At 30.5% G+C, this 23,079-nt stretch overlaps 1 protein-coding gene across 1 annotated transcript; it reads left to right on the forward strand.

Moving 5' to 3' along the window:
* Positions 1–19,533: 19,533 nt before the first annotated feature.
* Positions 19,534–20,457, forward strand: LOC132268687 (21 kDa protein-like). The gene has a single exon (XM_059769489.1). It carries the CDS (start codon positions 19,585–19,587, stop codon positions 20,182–20,184), a length of 600 nt encoding a protein of 199 aa, XP_059625472.1. The 5' UTR covers positions 19,534–19,584; the 3' UTR covers positions 20,185–20,457.
* The last annotated feature ends 2,622 nt before the right edge of the window (positions 20,458–23,079 follow it).

The following is a 23,079-nucleotide window of genomic DNA, read 5'->3' on the forward strand; positions in this document are numbered from 1 at the left end:
AACTTCAAATTCGTCTATTTAACAATAATGGCATAAACATGGCATATTCAATACAATTGATATAAGTATGAAATTTACTACCATTTGATTTCAAGCAAGACATTCTCTATCAATTAACCACAAGTAAGACAATTATCATAAATTCAATTATAGGCATATCCTCTTTAATACAATGGAAACAATCACAACATTCTCCATAATATAGCTACCAACATGCTCACTATATCTTTCGCATTTCACAACTATGCTAGTACTTAGAATTTAACACAAATGGCATCACATCTATTACCCATAAACAAGCTTAAATCATTAGAACACATCACCATTTTTCAACTAGCAACAAAATCATGATGTAGCATTAAACATGAAATTAAAGGAAGAACATGCTAGTAGTTCTCAATAAAAGACAAAGTCTAAGGACTTAGAAAACCCCTACCTCCATAAAGCAAGCTAAACAAGGCCTTATGGCAAGCCAAATTTTGAACTCTCCTAAACCCTAGTAATATGGGTGCCAAATGGAAGCCCTCTCCAAGCTCTCCAACTTTCAATTCTTGCTCCTTTTCAAACTCCCACTCTAAACCCCTCAAAACCAAGCTTTAATCTATGGAGATACATATATGTATTGATGTAGAGATGTAGAGAGAGAAAGAAGAAAAGTAGAGAGGAGATGAGAGTTGGCCGAGAATGGGAAAGGAAGGAGGATGAGTTGGTCTTGCAAATGCCTCCAAGGCCATTATTATGCCAAGTGTTAACATCCTATGGCACACTAACTTTTGTAAAGTTACTCTAGTGCCATTGCTCATCCATTGCAATGCCAATATTATCCCCCAAAATATCTCCTCTAATATATATATATATATATATATATATATATATATATATATATATATATATGTATGTATGTGTGTGAAATACCAACAATGCCCCTCAAATAAAATGGAAAAACCAGGAGAAATTCCCAAACCCGGAAATCATCCCGATTTCCAAAAAATTCTAAAAATGATCATGTCAACTTTAATTAACTTAAAATAATTAAAATTACATTTCTAAAACCCTCGGCTCAAAAAATAACCGAAATAGCCCTCGGGGCCTGCGTAGCATGCAAAACGAGGTACATAAATAAATAAAATAAAGATTCAAAAAATTCAAAAAAATTCGGGACATTACATATATGAACCATGATATGAGCATAAATTCTCAGGATTGATGGTTAGGAAAACTATATTACCCCTGGGATGTGTAGCTGGATATAGAGGATTATGTGTTCTGCCCTATAGTCCAGTAAGAGTCTTTAGTGTGTATTTATATATGTATACTGACTATGTAGCTATTGCATGAGTTGACTAGGATGTATTCGTTCATTGGGTCTCTGTTGGAATGTAGTAGAAATGACTTCTTCGTGAGCCTGATCCATTATTTATTTTCAGGTCATTGTTTATAGCATGTGTAGATCATGTTTGTACAGAGTAGAGGCCAGTATCATCACTCTTCAAGTCATTTATGTAGGATTCTATCTTTTATTTTTAGTATTCAGATTTAGACAATTATTATTTTTGTGTCAGTTGGGATTTTATTAGAGGTTCACATGGTATGAATTCCCGAGTTGTATTTTGAAGGGTTAATGATATCAGAGATAGTTATTATTTAATGGAATTTATTTTGAGGATTTAATTAATAGATTATTATTTTAGTTTTCTTTTCAGCCATTATGTTTATTCCCTATTTATCTTTTGTCATTCGTGCTTGTTTATCATCAATTGTTTCGATATCCTCTGGTTTTGTGTCCCGACTTGATCAACTCGTGTTCTGAAATTGGAAGGTATCACAATAGTTCCTCATTGACTCTCATCCCATAAAAGGTAGTTGTACTTAAGTTACTAGTTACCGTCCAATTGCATTATGCAATGTGGCTTATAAAATCAGTACCAAACTGATGGATACTAGCTAGGTTGAATAAAGTCCTTGTTAAAATTGTATGTGTTGAACAACCTGAATTTATAAGAGGAAAGAAGATATAAGATAATATTATTTTTGCTTTGAATTAGTTAAGGGTTTCTCAAACAAGAGATCAAATTCTTTGTTTGCTTCAAAGATGGACCTCAAGAAGACTTATGATTCAATAAAGTGGGGATTCTTGAAACAGCTATTACAATTATATGGTTTTGGAGAGGTCTAAATAGGTTGATAATGGAATGCATTTCCTTTACTTGATTCTCTATCCTAATTAATGGATTTCCTTGTGGATTTTTTCAACCTGGAAAAGGACTTAGATGGGCATTCCCTTTGTCTCCTCTATTGTTTACTCTAGTAACAAAATATTTCTTTAATCATATGGAAGATTTGGCTATGAATTGTGTTATTTTTGTTTTTTTTTTTTGTTTCTAAAGTGGTCGCTAAGTTTGGTATAAATATATCTCATTTTTTAATTTTTGATGGCTTGTTAGTGTGCTTCAGGGTCTCCCTCTGATCAACTACTATTTGAAAAAAAAAGTCATTATACTTGTGATGACCCTGTGGGTGGGTGTGTCATGGGCGGGTGCGAGAGACACTGACAGGCTACCACACTAGCGAGCTAAGGGTGCACAGTCCCACATCGCCTAGGTAGAGGAAAGGTGAAATGCTTATATGTAAGTGTGTCATCTCTAATTGGTATGAGGCCTTTTGGGGTGAAGCCCAAGAGCAAAACCGTGCGGGCTCAGGCCCAAAGTGGACAATATCATACCATGTGGTGAAGTGGGTTGTTACAATACTGCTCTACTTGATAAGTTTCAAATATGATAAGTGTATGGAATGACACGAACTTATCTCTAACATGTATATTAGAGCTTGTTAATCGATTTTGTCCTCTTTAATGTACTTCTGGTGTTCTATTTTCAAGCTTTTGGAATTTGATACAGTATTTGGATAAGAGAGTGAGGAATTTTCTTTAGGGCTCGACTGAATCTTGCAAGAAGCTTCATGCCTTAAAATGGAATATGGTTAGAAAACCAAGAAATGAGGGTGGGTTTGGCATCAGAAGGATAAAGGATATTAATGTAGCTTCTATATGCAGGCTGGCTTGGGATTTTTTGCAGTCAAAAGACACCATGGGTTGCTTGGTTCGATATAATTTATTTAATGGTAGTTTCTTACAGAATTTCCATCCAATAAGTTGTCACTTTGTTATATGGAGGAACTTGCTTTAGGTTAAATATATCTTGCTGTAGAATTATGTGTTTCACATTGGTGATGGTAATTTTGTTTCGTTATTTACTGATCTTTTGTGCCAAGGCCAACCTTTGCTTGATAGATTTGGCAATAGATTATACAGGGATTTAGATATCCGAAAAAAATTCTTATGTTACAGCTTTATGATTGTTGATGGATAGTGGCAATTTCCTAAAATTGTGAATACCAATATTACTCAGATAAGAAATTGCATGTTATCTATTCCTATTCGTGGTGGAACTGATACTATAATTTGGAATAAAGGTAACTTTACCTTTAGAACTGTTTGGGGTTCTTGTAGGTTCAGAGCTTCATTTGTGAATAGGTATGCCATCTGTTTGAGTGGGTGCAGACTACGAGCATACATTACTTACTGTGTTTATCTTCAAAACAAGTTATTGTCTTTAGAGAATTTGAGAATGAGTGGGTTGCAAAATACTTATTTATGTCATAATTGTTGGAATGCTTGTGATGATCATGATCATTTGTTTGATGCATGTCTTTTTAATATTGCCATTTGGGACTAGTTTTCTGATATCTTGGGATGGAATTTGCAACATTTTGGGACTCTTAATCAACTGCTACAATAATTTTTTGCTAGGAATAAAAGGCACAAGACTCAGTGGAGGATCTTTGCTACTGTCATCTGCTAAATTTAGGGTAAGAGAAACAATAGCCCCACCAACAACAGTCTAGAACTCCATTAGATGTTGGTGGACTTATATGGTGGGAAGCACTAGATTTAGCCACTTTGTCTATGGTGGATGCTTTATAGTGCTTGTTGTAGATGTTTGGCTGCTTTTCTTTTTTTGGTCTTATCTGTCCATTTATATTTTATGGGTATGCCCTTGATGTGTTACATGTACATTATTGTTGAAATTTATAAATAAAGAATTCCACTTTACCTAGGAAAAAAGGAAAAGAAAAAAGAGAAGAGTAGTTTCTTTGAACTATCTTATTAGCAAATCCTTCTATTGCAGAACAACTTGGATGTTATGCATAGAGAGACACATCTGCAATAATGTGTTAAGGACATTATTGAACATTGAAGAAAAAAAGAATGAAAAATTCAAAATTCGGTTGGATATAGAATATAGGGGATTAGAAAGTCACTCCACCTCACATAATGATAAAATTTTGACATGCCACAAGCACTACACATTGTCAAATGATGAAAAAAGGCAATTGTGTGAATGGCTAAACCCACTCAACTTCCTAGATGGCTTGCATCGAACATAAGTTGGTGTTTGAATGATAATAATTGTATGATCTCTTAATTGAAAAATCATAATTCAAATGTTCTCTTACATCTCCTATAGTTTTAGAGACAATGTCTAAGTCTTCGTCGCTTTATGAGTTATTAGTGATGGTAATTACCTTAAAAACAAGTTTTAGCGATGAAGTTTTTACAACAATTATGTGCTCTCGCAAAAGCCTTAACCCTTTGAGGTGGCACTTTTAGCAATTGTTTTATGACTTTTTGTGACGATTGTGATTGTCGCTAAACCTCCCCAATCAAGTACGGACCATTAATAAGCCAGTGGGGGCAATCACATGTACATATATATATATATATACACACCTATAAAATCTAACTATTGTCCTCACTGAATTTACTAAAAAATCCCACTATTGCCCCGCCCCCAACCCCGGGCCCATATAATTTTCTGGTCCATCCTTGCCCACAATTATTATAGTGTTATTTTTTAGAAATAATTAAATTGAAATAACTGTCAAACTTGCTAAATATAATTATTGAAATTTGAATTACAAATATGAAGAGTTTTTTTTTTTTTTCGTTAAAGAAATATGAAGAGTTGTAACTATATATACAGATAATAGTTGTCACACTCTGGTGACTTTTGAGTTTTGAACTTGCACCCTTTGCTACTCTATAAATATGGGTGCTTGCTCTAGATTTTTCGTTCAGTCTTCTAGTTCTCTCATATTTATTCCTACTCTAAATTATAACAGTTTTAGAGAGAGCACAAACTTTTTATTCTTTAGTATTGTTAATTGTAGAAATTTCGACTACCTTGCATCCCAAAAGTGTCCCCATAGCCAATTCCTTTTGAGTAGCCAAATAACACATTAAGGAGAGTGATCATACATGCCTCAACAGTCATAGAAATTATTAGTTTTGGGATTGAAGTTAATCACACGCAATGAATGAGGATGTAGTCTTGGCCGACTTAAACACAAGAAATAAACCTTCCATCAAGTTGTATTATTCAAGTTCTCAATTGTTCATGTCACATTCAAACCCTAGTCGTTAGATCAAATCTTTTCAACGGCTCTCAGCCAATTTATGTTAATGTCATTAGCCAATTTTTTTGGTCCCAAAACAAGTTGGCGGGGTCGCATGTATGTTTCATATCCTTTTTATCACAAAGTTATGTTTCAACTTGTAAACACCCATTTCATATTAGTATCCAAATATTTTAATTATTTATTTTTTGTTTTGAAATTATGTCCTAAAGTTGCATCCTTAAAAGAAACTTTATTGCCATTTTGTACAATTTCTTGAAATGAATCCTAAAGACAACAACTAATCAAATGTATTTTTGTTTTGTCTTTGCTACCAAAAAGTCTAGTGAAAGTGGTCTTTCACACTTTGTATTGTGTTGTACAATTGAGGGTATACCATCTCTTCAATAGAATCAACCTCACTTATGGACTAGGAAGCACGACACTCCATCTAATTAAGAGTATCGTGGCAGTGTCGGACACATGTTAGATATGGCTAAAAGGATCCTAAAATTTGAATATTTTATTTTCTGATTGGACACGACAAGACATGTTTTGGACACTCTTAGAACAATTTTGTAATTATTTTTATTTGAAGAATGAATTTCAATGCAATTTAAAATATATTATGGACTAATACAAAAAAATAGTATATAATTTAAAATAACTTATAAAATTTAAAATATCAAAAAATACAGTTACAAATATTTAATTCTAGACCTCAAATTAGTGCTTTCATTCATGATTATGTGGATAAAATGAATAAAAATAATTGTTTTTTATATATAATAAAATATTTTATTATTATTATTTGACGTATCTATGCCATATTTGTGCCATATTTTTGTTAGATTTATAGTATCTCATAGGGGTGGGTAAATAATCCGTGAATTCGGTCCAATCCGTGCAAATTAAATCAGATTGCTACACCCACGGATCGATAACAGATTCATAAAAATCAAATATATAGCTCACAGATTGGATCAGGGATTGGGCTATTAAAAATCCGTTCTGATTCGATCCGTCAGTCCGATTAGATCCGATTCGTGAAATTTATATATATATATATATATATATTTTCCAATGGTATATTAGTTAATGATAATTTAATGTACTCTAGGATGTATTAGTTTATAATTATTTAAATATATGAATTAATATTAATAAATTAAAATTTTATGTATTGGGTTAGGGTTAAAAGATAAATGAATAATAAATAATATTACTTTAAAAAAAAAAAAAATAGATGATTTAAATAAAACTCAATTCGCAGATCTAATCCGATCCGATCTGTTATTACACGAATTTGATTCGATTCGATCCGATCAGTAGGATAACGGATCGGTGGCAGATTAAAATTTTTCTAATCAGTATGGAAGCCAATTGGATTAAAATTGATGTTTAATCTGGTTAATATCATGCCGTATCCATTATCCCGTGTTTATCTTATGGATGATGAAAAAAAAAAAAAACCAACACAAGTTTCTTTTAACGCGGTGCACTTTTTTTTTTTGATTGGTAGCACAAGTTTTCTTAAATAAAATAAACAATTACGTAGTAATACAATACATGACAATAGCCCAAACCCTGACCATTTTGACTGATATAACAAATCCAAAACGAAAAAACAGTGTCTTTTGGAATGTCATCTGTAGATGTTGATTGTTTGCCCGTTATATTTTTAACAACGTGGCCTCTATGAGTCTACAAAATATAATGATAATACTATATAAATAAATAAAAATAAAAAATGAAACTAAAGCAAACTATCTCTTACCTATTTTCTGATCATACACATTACGTACTCCTAATACATTATTGGAATGGTCATTCCAAACTTGATAAATCCTCCAAATAATTGTCCTATAATACTTATCAAAATATCTTGTAATACTTGTCATCACATTTATATGATAAAATTGATTACCATTTAAAATTTATAAGTCACTTCATCATCACAAAATAATGCTAAGGATAAATTGTATAAAACAAATAAATGGAAATGATAAATTGTATAAAACAAATAAATGGAAATTTACTCTTATATCATTTGCACGAGGTGTATATATATTGTCAACTTTGAACACTCTTTTTATAGTATTCATAATTTTCATCTCATATGAAGATTGACTTTTATAACATTTGTTTGACCTATCCCAATCCGTGTATATATTATCATTTGTGCAATCTTCTTTTAATAGCCTTAATTTTCATGAGACGATGTGGAGCATCACAATTGCTAATATTTTCTTTGTTCGAAAAAACAAATTATCTTTTTTTGAAATTTTTTCCGAAAAAGAAAATTTTTTTTGAATAAATTTTAAAAACGCTCACTATTTTCAAATCTTAATCATAAACCCTCATTTGTTTCCCCACTCTTTAAAAAATGATCATATTGACTAATATTCGAGTCCGACCCATTAAATGAATTAGAATGGTGAATAAAGTGTTCTTAGTATTTAGTTGGGTGCCAATAGTCACCCTCTCGTGTAATCATATGTGTTAGATTTATTAAATAAAATAAAAAATGAAACTTAAGCAAAAATCTCTACCTATGTTTTGTTCATTCACATTACGTACACCTAATACATTATTGGAATGGTCATTCCAAACTTAATAATGTAAACTATAATTATTCAAATCAAGCATTAATCACAAATAAACAGGAATATCAAAATTTTAGAACTTTATTATTCTCACATTCGTATAATGCATAAATAAATAATTAGATATAAATACATCGATCTGTAATTACAAATCTTATAGAGATCAAATCAAATATCGAGATATTGCGGAACGAATAACGTGATGAACTGCAAGTACAAAAAATAGACGAAGCGTGTGGAAACTAATTTCTCTCTCTTGGCCTTTTTCACACATAAACATTATACATGTTGTTTTATTAGCGTATATAATTGATGGGATGTATGCACTTTTATAAAGGCTGAGAGATAACCAGTTTTCCTTTTAGTAATCGTAATTTCACTTTCCATCAAAGTAAGGAATAAATAAGAAAAACACTTCTCCAATAATTAATTACCAAAAAGGTAATTAATAAGTTGACCAAATAATATAATATTAATCTGGTATCTATTTACTTAACTACTAATTAATGAGATACATTATATGTCCAAATCACGTGGGCCACACAATTAATAAATAATCTTACATTATCCTACTTGGCCTATATGATAACTTCTGTTGTGGTTTAGTAATATAGTCATTAGTGTGCACCATAAATCAGATTGAGTCCTTAAGTTGGTCATCATAAATACTAGGGTAAATAAATTACCAATGCGAGTCATGACGGTTATATATCACTAAATGACACAGTCCCTTCCATGTACCACAACACTAGTAACCTATTCAATATAGTCTATAAATAAAAAGTATCAATAATGATCTAATAATAATGTATTTTCCAAGAGTATTCATATTACCACTTATTAAAGTAATACGTACATGTGTATTAATTAATAGGAAATATCAGAAACACATTTAATGAGTGCAAATGTCAAATATATATATAAGCATTGTTAAACAGTCCGTAATTAATAAATAATCATTACTCACTACATTTAAGACCCATTCTTTCAACATGTTCCATAAATGTCTTGGGTGATAGTCCATTCATTAATGGATTGCAATCTAAGTTGTGTGCTTATATGTTCAATAGACACTCGTTATTTCTAAATATCTTCTTTAATGATAATGTATTTCAACTTTAGAATACCTATCATTTTTTATACAATAAAATCAACAATTGCACATAACTCCAAGTCCTGAAATAAATTCTACAATAATAAATTGTAGCATCAAAGTATGCTACAAACTAAAAATTCATAATAGACAAAGTAATAATAAATTACTTTCCACTTTTTCATAATGTTTTTCCTCCAACCAAAAGGAACAAATAACCAATTGTGAATTAATAATTATCTAGCTCTTCATAAAAATGTCTTTCTAAGTATGAGTATATGATATTTTATCTATTATCAACTTGTATATACATCAAACTCCACACTATATGCATAAGAAATATTTTTCTTTTCTTTACCTTCTATCTAACTCATTCTCTAGGATTGTATTAAGCTGAATTTATCTCCTTTTACGTATGGAATAATATTGGTTGAACAATGTTTCATACCAAAACTTTCTAGAACTCTTTCAATATATGCTTTTTGAGACAATTCTAAAAATCCACGTGATTTATCATGGAATATTTCTATTCCTATCACGTAGGATGCCTCATCCATATCTTTCATTTCAAAGTTCTTAAAGATAACTTTTAGTTTCATATAATAAACTAAGATCACTACTAGCAAACAAAATATTATCAATATATGGAATCAGAAATATAAACTTACTCCCACTAACCTTCTAGTATATACACTGACCAACAGTATTTTCCTTAAAACCAAAAGAAATAATGGTATCATTGAACTTAAAATACCATTGTCAGGAAGCTTGTTTAAGTTCATATATTGACATCTTAAGTTTATAGACCATGTATTCTTTACTCTCTAATGTGAAGCCTTCAGTTGTTCTATATAGACTTACTCTTTCTAAATTCCCATTCAGAAAAGTTGTTTTCATATCCAATTGATGGATTATTTTCTAATTTATACCTGAACTTCTTGAATGATCACATTCTTATTTTTATCACTTCCATTGATTTCATCATTCTCAATGAATCTGACATTACCGGTTTTAATAATTATCGTACTATATTTAGGATAGTAAAACTTGTACCATTTAGATTACTTAATATCCACAACATTATGGGTAACGAGGGATTACTTAACATACTACTAACCATATCCATAAGAGTAAGATTATGCCTTTCAGTTACACGCTTCTGCTGTGGCATGCTTAGTATAGTGTATTGAACACAAATGTCATGCATTTCAAGAAGTTTAGCAAACGGTTAAAGTATTAACCCGTTTCATCATACTTTCCATAATATTCATTACCTCTATTTGATCTTATGATGTCACTTTTCTATCTAGTTGTTTTTCAACCTCATTCATGTATACTTCAAGAGTACCAACTGCTTAAGATTTTTCATGTAACAAATAAATATATCCATAACGTGAAAAATCAACTATAAAGGCAATAAAATACTTTTCTCCACCAAAATATGGAACATCAGAAGGTCTATAAATATCTGTATGAATAATTTCAAGAAGCTATGTACTTATTATGGCTCATTTCTTTGTGTGTTTGATTTGTTTACCCTTAATACAATCCACACACACACCAAAATTAGTAAAGTTTAGATTTAGAAAAATCACATTCTTTACTAATTTTTCTAATCTTTCACTGAATATTGTCATAGTCCTTTATGGTACAAGATAAATGAATTTTCATTAATTGAGTTACGCTTAATTCTAACATTATGATGCAAGTTTAAAAGAGTTTTAATAAATAAATTATCAAATTTGAATTTACAGAAATCATCAATAATAATACCGTAACTCACAAATTAGAATTTCTTAAATCAACATTATTATCAAACTTAAAGGAAAAATCATTAACATGAAGTTTTGAAATTAAATCAAAGAGTTTAAAACAATTTAAGTAAAATGTATTGTCTAAGACTAGAGAAAATGTCTCAATGGTTTCAACAAAACTTTTTCCCAATTCTCATAAATAAGAAATTCTTATTTAATTTGTAATTTAGGCCATAAGTAATCCTTGCATATATTAGAAATATAAACATTAGTACTTAAGTCAACATATCATATATTAGAAAAAATTTCAATAAGTAATTCGAAATATACAAAATCCAAATACTTACTATTAGATCTTTTTCGAATCATCTTTTACGTTTCATTTAATTTTTCTAAAAGTGTTCAATATATAAATGACACTTTTACATTATTATATTCATTTCTTTTAGTAAATTGACCTAAATCTTTTAATTTTGGGTATTACTCACTTAATGTCTTTTCAGGCTTATTCTCAAATTTCTTTTTAGCTTATTGAGTCATCAGATGAACATAATGCTTACCTTACTGCTTAAGCCTTGTCTTCTCCTAAATTAACATAATGGTTAATTCATTCACTTTCACTTGTCTTAATTCGAAATGACCCATACTGAGTGGACAAGAAATTGAGAATAAATTGAATGAGAAATTTCTCATCCACAATCATTCCTAAGGTTCTCAATTTTGCAGCAACATTAGTCATCTTAAGAACACACCCATACATGATAAAGATACCAACAAAAATACATAGTAGTAATATAAATTAATAATTTTTGTTTTAGATATTTATCTACAAAGCGAAAACATTCTTCTAATTAGATATTACTTACCACTATCACTATGGGGAATAATTATTTGAATTATAATGTTTAATATGTTCGATCTCTCCTAAGTTTTATGGAAAATATTTTCTTACTCGCTGTTTTTATCAATAATAATAGTAGGTTTCTCAATTTAAAATGCTAAATTCAAGATTTAGTACATCTAAATTTTGAACTTAATTTATTCATTCCATTATGAGAAGTTAGTCCTATTGAGAATCAAAATAGATGTAGCATGTGAATTAAGGGATGTAATAAAACAAATATAATAAGATAAAATGCTCACAATAATAATACTTTGAGTTAATAAATACAATGTATAACTATAGTACCCATTTGGGTGGCAATTATAAAATACTAATAATGATGTTTACATGTATTTATATGTATACCTTTATTGGTGATACATTATTTAATTAAACAGATAAGTTACCTTTAGATATCCTGTATATACCTAATTTAAAATACATACAACACCTTAATTTTCTTTAATCACTTGAAAATCAATTTCCTTTGGAGAATTATTTTTCATAATTAAATAAACTCAATATTCATGAATATCACAAAAAAATAAGAATCGTAATTTATGAAATATTGCAATTATGTTTACCACTAAAATTAATATCCATCAACCATTATGGTTGTGCCACTTAGGTAGCTATCAACCTTTATATAATACGAATATTAAATTAGCTAGTGACTACTTTATCATTAATTATATTTACTACTAAAATTAATATTAATCAATCATCATGATTAGGCCAATTTGGTAGCTACCCTCACATAATATGAATATTAAATAATTTAGTGACATATTCATTATTAAATTACCCATTTAACATTATACACACATACTTATACTGATCGATCCAAGTTTAGATATATTCGATCCTAGAAACTTAATAGTCTAAAAATTCAATAAAAATATCATATTACTTTATATATATGATAAACATATTATTTTTTATTTTTGGACTTGAAGATCATATATGAATCAATGTAAAATTGACTTTTCGTCATATATGTATATAAGGGTACAAAAAATAATAAAATTTTTAAACTCACATGTTATTCTAGAAATTCAAATTTGTTTTAATAAAATAAATAAATATTTAATAATTTATTAAATTTTATATAATTAATAAAACAGAATCTGAAATACAAATGGGTTTCATAAAAAACAAAAAAGAGTAACGAACAATACTAGCTAGTATAAATTTTCAATTTCAAATATTATTCCAATTATGCACGAAAATGAAAAGGGGAACACATTAATAGATTCATCTTGTTTGTCTTATTATACATATGTATCGCATGAATAAGCCGTAATTAACTTTTTGGCAATTAAGTTAGGCTTAGAAATCGATGTATGTAAACTAAATAAATGATCAAACAGATCCAAACATATATATAGTGCGGATTCAAAATTAATAGATTATTCAATAATTTAATTTAATTTTTATTTTATGCAATTTTAGAGGAAAATCATGAGTTCTTAAACCTTAAGTTTTGATACCACATGTAAATTTTAATTATTTATATCAAGCATTAATCATAAATAAACATGAATTCCAAAATTTTAGAACTTCAATATTATTCTCACATTCCTATAACGCATAAATAAATAATTAGATATAAATACCGCGATCTATAATTGCAAATCTTATAGAGATTAAACCAAACATCTAGATCCTACGGAATGAACAACGTGATAAACTGCAAATACAAACAATAGTCAAATCTTGTGGAAACTGATTTATCACTCTTGACCTTTTTCACACATAAACATTATACGTGTTGTTTTATTAGCGTAAATAATTGATGGGATATATGCACCTTTATAAAGGCAGAGAGATGACAAACTTTCCTTTTAATAACCGTAATTCTATTTTCCATTAAAGTAAGGGATAAATAGGAAAACATTCCCCAATAATTAATTACCAAAAAGGTAATTAATAAGTTAACCAAATAATATAATTTTAATCTGATATTTATTTAGTTAATCAGTAATTAATGAAATATATCATATGTCCAAATCATGTGGGTCACACAATTAATAAATAATCTTACAATAAATCCTCAGAATAATAATTGTCCTGTAAAACTTATCAAAACTACCCCATATGAGCTATTTCTATAAATTTGAAACCTCTCTCTCCCATTCTTATCAATCCAGTAACTATCAGAGGGAGAAAGAGAGAGATATGGAAGGCTCATCTTCAAGCTATGTTCTTACAACCCTTCAAGCTTTGCAATGATTTTTTAAAACTTCTTTTTGTTTAATAGTAATCTAATGTGAAACTAATTCAAGATCGTAACAAAATTTCAATTTGGAAATTGGTCATATGAGTAATCCGATTTAATCCGACTTACAACTCGAAATGTAAGCCCGAGTTGTAGAGTCGAATTTAAAAGTTAAAAGAATAGGTTGGGTTTGAAATGAGTAGTTAGGATTGAAAGTAAGAATAGAATTAAACTCGAATTAAGCATTTTAAACGTTGAATTGGGGGTCAAAGTGTACCTTTCACGCGCTGGAATTGTGTAATTGAAACTAAAATTTTTACCTACCAAATAACATGCATGGCAAAAGCGTGTGATACATGCACATGCAAAACCGTAACGTGGTAATTTCAGTAATATCTCCTCAAACTCAAGTGGAGATTGAGTTGAAGCCTTTATAAAAATAAAGCTATTTGTCATTGGGGGAAAAAACAAGTACAAGCAAAAAAAGGAAAATTTTTTGATTCCGAATTGAAAACGACCTCACAACACAATATCTACTTTCACTAGACCTAACAATGATTGTTTTTTTTCCAAATGACTGCTCTCAAACTCACTCTTGTTGCAACGACTAACATGCCTAAGTAGTGTGTACATAACTGGATGCCTCCTACTACTACTACTATTATTGTTATTTAACACCTACTACTACTACTACTACTATTGTTTTACTGTTTTAACACCTTTTTTTATTTCTAATTCGAAAATGACCTCACAACAAAATACTCCGTGTCCATTTTCAATAGACTAACTCGGATTATTTTTGTCCGGCCAAATGAATGCTCTCAAACTCAATCCGGTGACTCACTCATGTAGCAACCATCAATTTATTATTATTATTATTGTTGTTGTTGTAGCAAACATCTAACGAAATAAGTAAAGCATATTACTCCAACTTAAATAATTAAATTGTTTGAAAAGAAAAACAAATCATAGTTCACATTTCCGAAGTGACTGTTATGAACATAAAGCAGATAAAGATGAGGACGTGTAGAAGAGATGATGAGGAATCTCAGCGCTTTTTACTTAGATTAGACATTTTATTCAGTGTCCCCACAGGGACAATTAGATTAGACATAAAGAAGTGACATTATCGGGTTAAAAGTTCACAATTCAATAATTAGAAAAAGATGTCTGATTTTGTAATCAGCACTCAATGGTCCCACACTAGCTCTATTTTCCGCCCCAAGCATCAAAAACAAAAGTAGCATTCAAATTAGTAGCACCGACGGTGCAAATGAAGTTAGTCGAGTTCGAGTTTTAATTTGTTCAGCGGGAACGTATAGAAAGTTCCCATCAGCCAGTTCATTAAATTGAATCCATCACCGCATTCACATGTCACAAAGGCTGAACTCGAGTGCTGCTGATCATTGTTATTTTTAAAAGCTCAGGCTCAACTCAGTTATGTAACCTCAACTTTGTATTTGTATTTTGTTTAGTTTGAGCTCGTATTTAAGATTACTTTAATTTGTATATAAATTTATATGTATCTATGCTTCCAGAGGTATAACGGCGTTGGTAAATTCGAAAAGTAAGTTTTTGAGGTTTCACTTTTGAACCGTACTCTTGAATGGTGCTTGTGTTGTAGAGTCGATACACGTGTTCTAAGATTACTTTAATTTGTATATAAATTTATATGTATCTACGTTTTCAGAGGTATAGCGGCGTTGGTAGAAATCCGAAAAGTAAGTCTTTGAGTTCTCACTTTTGAACCGTACTCTTGAATAGTGCTTGTGTTGTGGAGTCGATACACGTGTTCTAAGATTAAAAAAAAAAATGAAAAAAAAGAAAGAAAATGTGATATCGTGTGTTATGGAGTCGATACATGTGTTCTAAGATTAGCAAACATTACTTTCTAGATTTTTACTTATAAAGTTGTCGTGTGTTACCCACTCAAGCAACTTGAGGGTCCCTCTCTACTTTCCGTCACAAGCATCAAAAACAAAACTAGCATTCAAATTAGTAGCACGGACGGTTATAAACTGCAAATGAACCAAGCCGACTCGTACATGAACTTAAAAGTATCTACACAAGCCCACATTAATAACCTTCATGAACCTGTCGATCCAATGTTTAAGAAATTCATAATATAACCTCGTGTGTCAATCTGAAACTATTCAGCCCGGTTCATGCACCAAAACAATAAATTTGCGTAAAATAATACTACCCTCAATATAATAATGGGACAAGTACAGAAAACACACATAAATTTTACTTCGCGTAGTACTTTTACTCCTTATTTGAAAAAGTGTGCAAAAATCACACCTAATCTTTTTATATTGTGCGAAAATACCCCCTGACATAAATTAGTATTGTAATACCCGTTTTACCCTTTTAATCTTTCAAAAATGCTCAATGGGGTATATATACTACTAATATATAGTATAGGAATGTTATGTGCACATTACTTTATATATATATATATATATATATATATATATATATATATTTTAAATTTTTTTCTCCATATATATATCTCTAAACATTTTTTTAAAAAGAAAACTTTAAGAATTTGTAGAACAAGGATTTAAATTTTTTGATATTCCAATTTACTCTTTTTTACTAATTTTTTTCTTTTTTAATACTTACTTTTTGTACCAACACTAAAAAATAAAATAATAATAATAATAAATAAATAAATAATCCGTGTATTAGTATGCATTGATTTTCGGAATTTGGAAAAATTTTGTTTTATTTAGTTTGCACTCTATTTATTTTTTTTTCTTTCTATTTTTATCTTTACTTTTCTCTTATACTTTTATTTTTATTTTATATGCGTCCTCCAATAATGTCATTTTCGGTCATTTTATAAAATTATTTACTTTTATATATTTTATAAAATGGTTCAGTAAGGGTAATTTAGTCAACTTAATGTTTAAATTTGTCAGACGGACCTATTTGTACCAGATTGAAACTTTAGGGGTATTTTTTACACGAGAGGGGCATCCTCTAATAATGTCTTTTTCGGTTATTTTACAAAATTATTTATTTTTATATATTTTATAAAATAGTTCAGTAAGGGTAATTTAGTCAATTTAGGGTTTAAATTTATAAGAGGGACCTATTTGCACTGATTGAAACTTTAAGGGTGTTTTTTGCACGAGAGGGGCATCATCCAATACTGTATTTTTCGGTCATTTTACAAAATTATTTATTTTTATATATTTTATAAAATGGTTCAGTAAGGGTAATTTAGTCAACTTAAGGTTTAAATTCGTCATAGGTACCTATTTGCACCAAATTGAAATTTTAGGAGGGTATTTTATACGTGAGGGGTGTGATATGTACTATAAGCATATTTTAGAGTTATGTTTTTTGCGTTTAACTCTATAATAATTGTTCAAAATATCTCCAGCAGAACGTATAGAAAGTTCACATCAATCAGTTCATTAACTTGAATCCATGGATCACCACATTCATATGTCACAAAGGACACTCGAACGTGAAGGCAAAGGTGCTAACTGAGTGACCGAGTGACTGATCTAGCATATACACACAATTCCTGCTTTGTTGAACCATAAATTAAACACATGAGACACAAAGAAGTTCACATACATGCCATAATCAACAAAAATGGCTAGCTTTACGGCTTTACCAAGCCAAAAAATGCAAATAATAATAATCATAATAAAGTAAAATTTCAACCAGCAGCTTAAAGCCTTAAACGACTACGTTTGCATTAAAGAATGCTAAAAATAAAGAAAGATTAGGATACTGAATTCCATTAGTACAGTCTTACTGCACTCTGACCATCCTATTGCAAAAGTGTAAGCTCAATCTAACTCATGTTTAGAGGATGTCTAGACTCTAGAAACACAAGATGGTAGAGAAAAAAGCTTGTAAGAGACTCTAGATAAAAAACGCAACCTCTTAGATATTGTGGGGATGCTTTATTACAATGTTGCTTTAAGTAGCACGGTGATATCTAAATACAAAATGTGAATGAAATTTGTGATGAAAGTAGGAACATTGTTTTTCTTGTGTATGGGTTTTTAGTTAATTCATTTATGGCCTTATGTATGTATGAAGGACTCTATTTATGGTCTCGGTTGTCTCAACTTGTTACCCGACTCTCGAGAGTTACTCTTGGAGCTCGAATTATATTGACGGTGTACTAGTAACTCCAGTGTTTTTCTAGATATTTTCTTTCATGCTTCAGAGTACTTTTCCAACAGTTTCAATCGTATCTTCATATCCTTTTGAGCACAAAAATATGTTTCAACTTGTAAACACCCATTTCATATTAGTATCCAAATATTTTAATTATTTATTTTTTTGTTTTGAAATTATGTCCTAAAGATGCATCCTTAAAAGAAACTTTATAGCCATTTTGTACAATTTCTTGAAATAAATCTTAAAGGCAACAACTAATCAAATGCATTTTTGTTTTTTCTTTGCTTCCAAAACGTCAAGTGAGAGTGGTCTGTCTCACTTCGATTGTATTGTGTTGTGCAATAAGGGTATTTTCAATAGAATCATCGATCCTTAATTATGGACTAGGAAGCACGACACTCCACCTGATTAAGAGTATCGTGGCAGTGTCAGACACGGCCTGGACAAGCAGACACGGCTCGTACACGTGTTATTTATGGCTAAAAGTGTCCTGAAATTTGCATATTTTGTTTTCTACACATTCAGAACGGGATGATTTTGTAATTATTTTTATTAGAAGAATGAATTTCAATGCAATGTAAAATATATTATGGACTAATACAAAAAAACTAGTATAAAATTTAAAATAACAAAATTGTATAAAATTTAAAATAAAAAAAATACAATAACAAACATTTAATTTTAAACTTCAAATTAGTGCCTTCATTCATGATTATGTAGATAAAATGAATAAAAATGATTATTTTTTATATATAAAAAAATATTTTATTATTATTTTTTGACGTATCCATGCTATATTCGTGCCTTATTTTTTTTTTTAGATTTGTGGTATCACCGTATCGGTATCATGTTGTATCCATTGTCCGGTGTTTATCTATGGATGATGAAAAAAAACAAAGAAAAAAAAAAAAAAAAAAAACAAACCAACCAACCAACCAGGTTATTTCTTTTAACGCGGTACACTTCGTTTTTTTGATTGGTAGCACAAGTTTTCTTAAATAAAATAAACAATTAAAACAATACATGACAATAGCCCAAACCCTATCTTCAGTGATATAACACTCAAATCCAAAACGAAAAAACAGTGTCTTTTGGAATGGCCTAATCTGTAGATGTTGATTGTTTGCCCGTTACATTTTTAACAACGTGGCCTCTATAAGTCTACAAAAAATAATGATAATATTATATAAATAAATAAAAATAAAAAATGAAACTTAAGCAAAATATCGCGACCTATTTTCTGGTCATGCGCATTACGTACTCCTAATACATTATTGGGATGGTCATTCCAAACTTGATAAATCCTCCAAATAATTGTCCTATAATACTTATCGAAACTACCCCGCATGATCTTTTCCTATAAATTTGAAACCTCTCTCTCCCATTCTCATCAATCCAATAACGGTGAGAGGGAGAAAGAGAGAGATATGGAAGGCTCATCTTCAAGTTATGTTCTTACAACCCTTCTCATTCTACTGGCCTTCACCTCTTACGTGAGCTTGGCTTCCGGTGCTGTGGCCGGAAATTCAAGCTCCGAGTTCATCAGAAAATCTTGTACAGTGACAATCTATCCAAAACTTTGTTTCACCTCACTCTCACGCCATACAAGTGCTATCCAAACAAGCCCTGAGCGCCTAGCATATACAGCACTCTCCGTGACCCTCGACGCTGCCAATTATACGTCCAGCGTGATGAAAAAACTGTCACGAAGGCACGGCATGAAGCCTAGAGAGGTCGGGGCCATGGATGACTGTGTGGAGTTGTTAAGTGCCTCCGTAGACCTACTGAGAGAATCTCTGGGAGAGATGAATCAAACTAAGGAGCCAAACTTTGAGCGAATGATGAGTGACATAAAGACTTGGGTCAGTGCCGCTTTGACGGACGACGACACGTGCATGGATGGGTTCCCCGAGCAAGCCATGGACGGGAACTTGAAGACTGTTGTGAAGCGTCGGGTCCTGAAAATTGCGCAATTGACTAGCAATGCTTTGGCTTTGATCAATAATTATGCTTCTCTCCATTACTAGCTCAAGGATACTATTATTATTATATATATATATATTTATTCTGAATGGTAAAGCAAATGTACACTCATTCTCTCCTCTTTGAGAATTGAGAAGTTAAACCGTTAAGCCAAATACCTTTGGTATAAGGATGGTAGGTTAAGTGGTTGTTAATGTTTGCACCTTATTGGTCACTGGCAAGTGTATGAAAAGATATTGTATAATTTCTAAGTTATGTACTGTATTGGAGAAATTGTGTGCATGAATATTTATATAATTGTTGTGATTTTGTTTCTATATGATTGCGAGTTCAATGATAAAGATGACCACTTTATACAAGAATAAAGATGTATAAATCCGTCCTCCACGGAGAATTGGACAAAAGGTTTCAAATCCTCAAGGTCACAGCCTTTGGCCTGGATAAGAAGCTGATTAAAGTTTCGGCCAAATGGTATATTACAGCTAAATTTTTTTTAGTTATTTCATTCATCTTCTAACTTAATATCACATGTGAAATTTTCACTCACAATCTAAAATTTGAGAATTGATATTTGCAGTCGTGGTACGCAATTGTCCTTCAACAGTTACAGATGTGATTGGTTAAAAAAGTAACTATAATTAATACAGTGTTTCTACTTTTATGGAGCATTAAAATTTTTTTTTATAGACAATATACCCTCTTTTGTTTATTGACTAATATTCTCTCTTCTCTTCCGTATCTTTATATAAAACATATACTGTATATAGCTAAATCTTTTTTTTTTTTTTTTTTTTTTTTTTGAATTGTCTTTAAACGGGCGGATTCATTCTTTCCTTCTTCGTTTGTTTAGGAGTCTTTTTTATTGATGATGAATTCTGCATATATTAAATATTAATTATTTATACTTTAGATCTGAATTTTCATAACGGTAAATTTTAATTGAAGTAAATTATAAAATTAAATTTTCTTTGACGTAAAATTGTATAATTGAGTTTTAGCTTATTTGTAGAAGATAGAAGTGAATGGTTTAGTAAAGAGAGAAAGGGAGAGAGAGGTATAGTGGTGATGGGATAATCATGTGAAAATAGAGTTACGCAGGGTGCGGAAACAGTTAGTTTAATTGTTATTTACTCCTTTAATGACCTAGATCTGATTATTAGGTCAACTTGCTCAATTTGTGATTGATTAAATTACTTAAGTAATATGATCAATTTAAACATTCACAATCACAAATATAAATACTATAAAGTAAAGCAAGTAAAATTGAGAGAGATTACTAGGTTTTTAGCGATGAAACCCCCAGTTGATAAAATACGTCAACTGTTTGCATGGGAAAAACCTTATGGACTATTCAGTCCAAAGTAAACCAATCCACTATATTTGAAATAAAGTATACCGAATTTTGACTCTGACTCACACCCTATCGTTTTACTAAACATCAATTGCTGACAATCCTCTGACTTTGCGACTCCTCGTCCAACAGCAACTTGACCTCAAGCTTATGCTTGATATTTGTAGAAAAGTAGCAGGATCAGACAAAACTCCTTGAATGCTCCAACCCTTTCAAAGTGTGATTGCTTTTACTTCTGTTCTTTAAGATCTGAACTCGATGTAGAAGAACTAAATCTTGCTTTTCATACGGAATCTCTGAATCTTCAATATAGCTCCAATTCCGATGAGATAGAGAACAATACCACTAAATCACTAATGAATATATGTGTATGCTCTCATAAATAAACTCAGAATAATCAGATTTGATTTTCTGAATTTTCTCCCTCTAAAAGGCTTTCTCAAAATATAGAAGTGATTTTTCCTAAAGCCATTAATAAACCTAGATGACTACCAAGGTTTATATAGACTTTAGAATGTCCTAATCCCTCTGAAAATATGAAAATTTTCGTGCATAGGACTTGGAAAGAAGTTGGGATAAAAAAGGAAACAATCAGAAGAAGAAACTGAAAGTTCTAATGCTGTCAGGACTATTGGTACCGGTTCCCAAACTTGGTACCTGTTCAAGAAGGTCAGAAACCTTTTTCCACGCACTTTGGCTATTGGTTCCCAACTGTGGTACCGGTTCAAGGTTGGCAGTGACCAAACTTGTTGTGGACTAAGGTTTGCCACCAGTTCAAGGATTCTCATACCGGTTCCCACTAGACAGAAATGTATTCTCTGTTTTCTTCAACCTTTTAAACTCCCTAAAGTGTTCTCACTCACTCACATACCTTCCTAAAGCATTGTTCTCATCATCTTGGAGTGTAGTATACCATGAACACTTGAACTTCTTCAAATCCGCATCCGACCTTCAATCTTTGAATTTTAGAACTGAAAATTATAACTCAATTGGACTTGTTTTGACAACGAAATTAGCTAATTATAAAATATATCTCACAAATGACACTTACGGAATTTTAGTTGAAGTAAAATTGTATAATTGAGTTTTTGTTATTTTTAAATTATAGAAATGAATGATTTAATAGAGAGAAAGAGATAAGTATACTGGTAATAGGAATCACACTTTAGATATAATAAGATGGTTTGATGAGCGATAAATAATTATAGATGATAACAAAGATAAATGATTGATTTTGATATAATAAAAAAAAAAAAAAAAAGAAGAAGAAAAGGAAATAATGCATTGACAGAATATTAACTATATACATATATATATATTATATATATCGACACACAATTAAGGAGGAGAGAGAATAATAGTCCATAAACAAAAGAAGGTAATATTGTCTTATAAAATTAAGATTAATTTTAATGCTTCATAAAGGTAGGAGAATGTATTAATTATACTTTTTCAACCAATCACATCTGCAATTGTCCAATGATAGTCGCTACTGCAACTGTAATTAGTAGTCCTCCTAAAATTTTATATGCCTTGATATTAATATGAGGCTGTAAATGCAAGAAAATCTCTCCTTCCATTTTGACAG

The sequence above is a fragment of the Cornus florida genome, unplaced genomic scaffold, assembly GCF_030987335.1.
Source record: "Cornus florida cultivar Cherokee Brave unplaced genomic scaffold, ASM3098733v1 CherokeeBrave_3.0.0_Hap2_Chr08, whole genome shotgun sequence".
In the NCBI taxonomy this organism is placed as follows: domain Eukaryota; kingdom Viridiplantae; phylum Streptophyta; class Magnoliopsida; order Cornales; family Cornaceae; genus Cornus; species Cornus florida.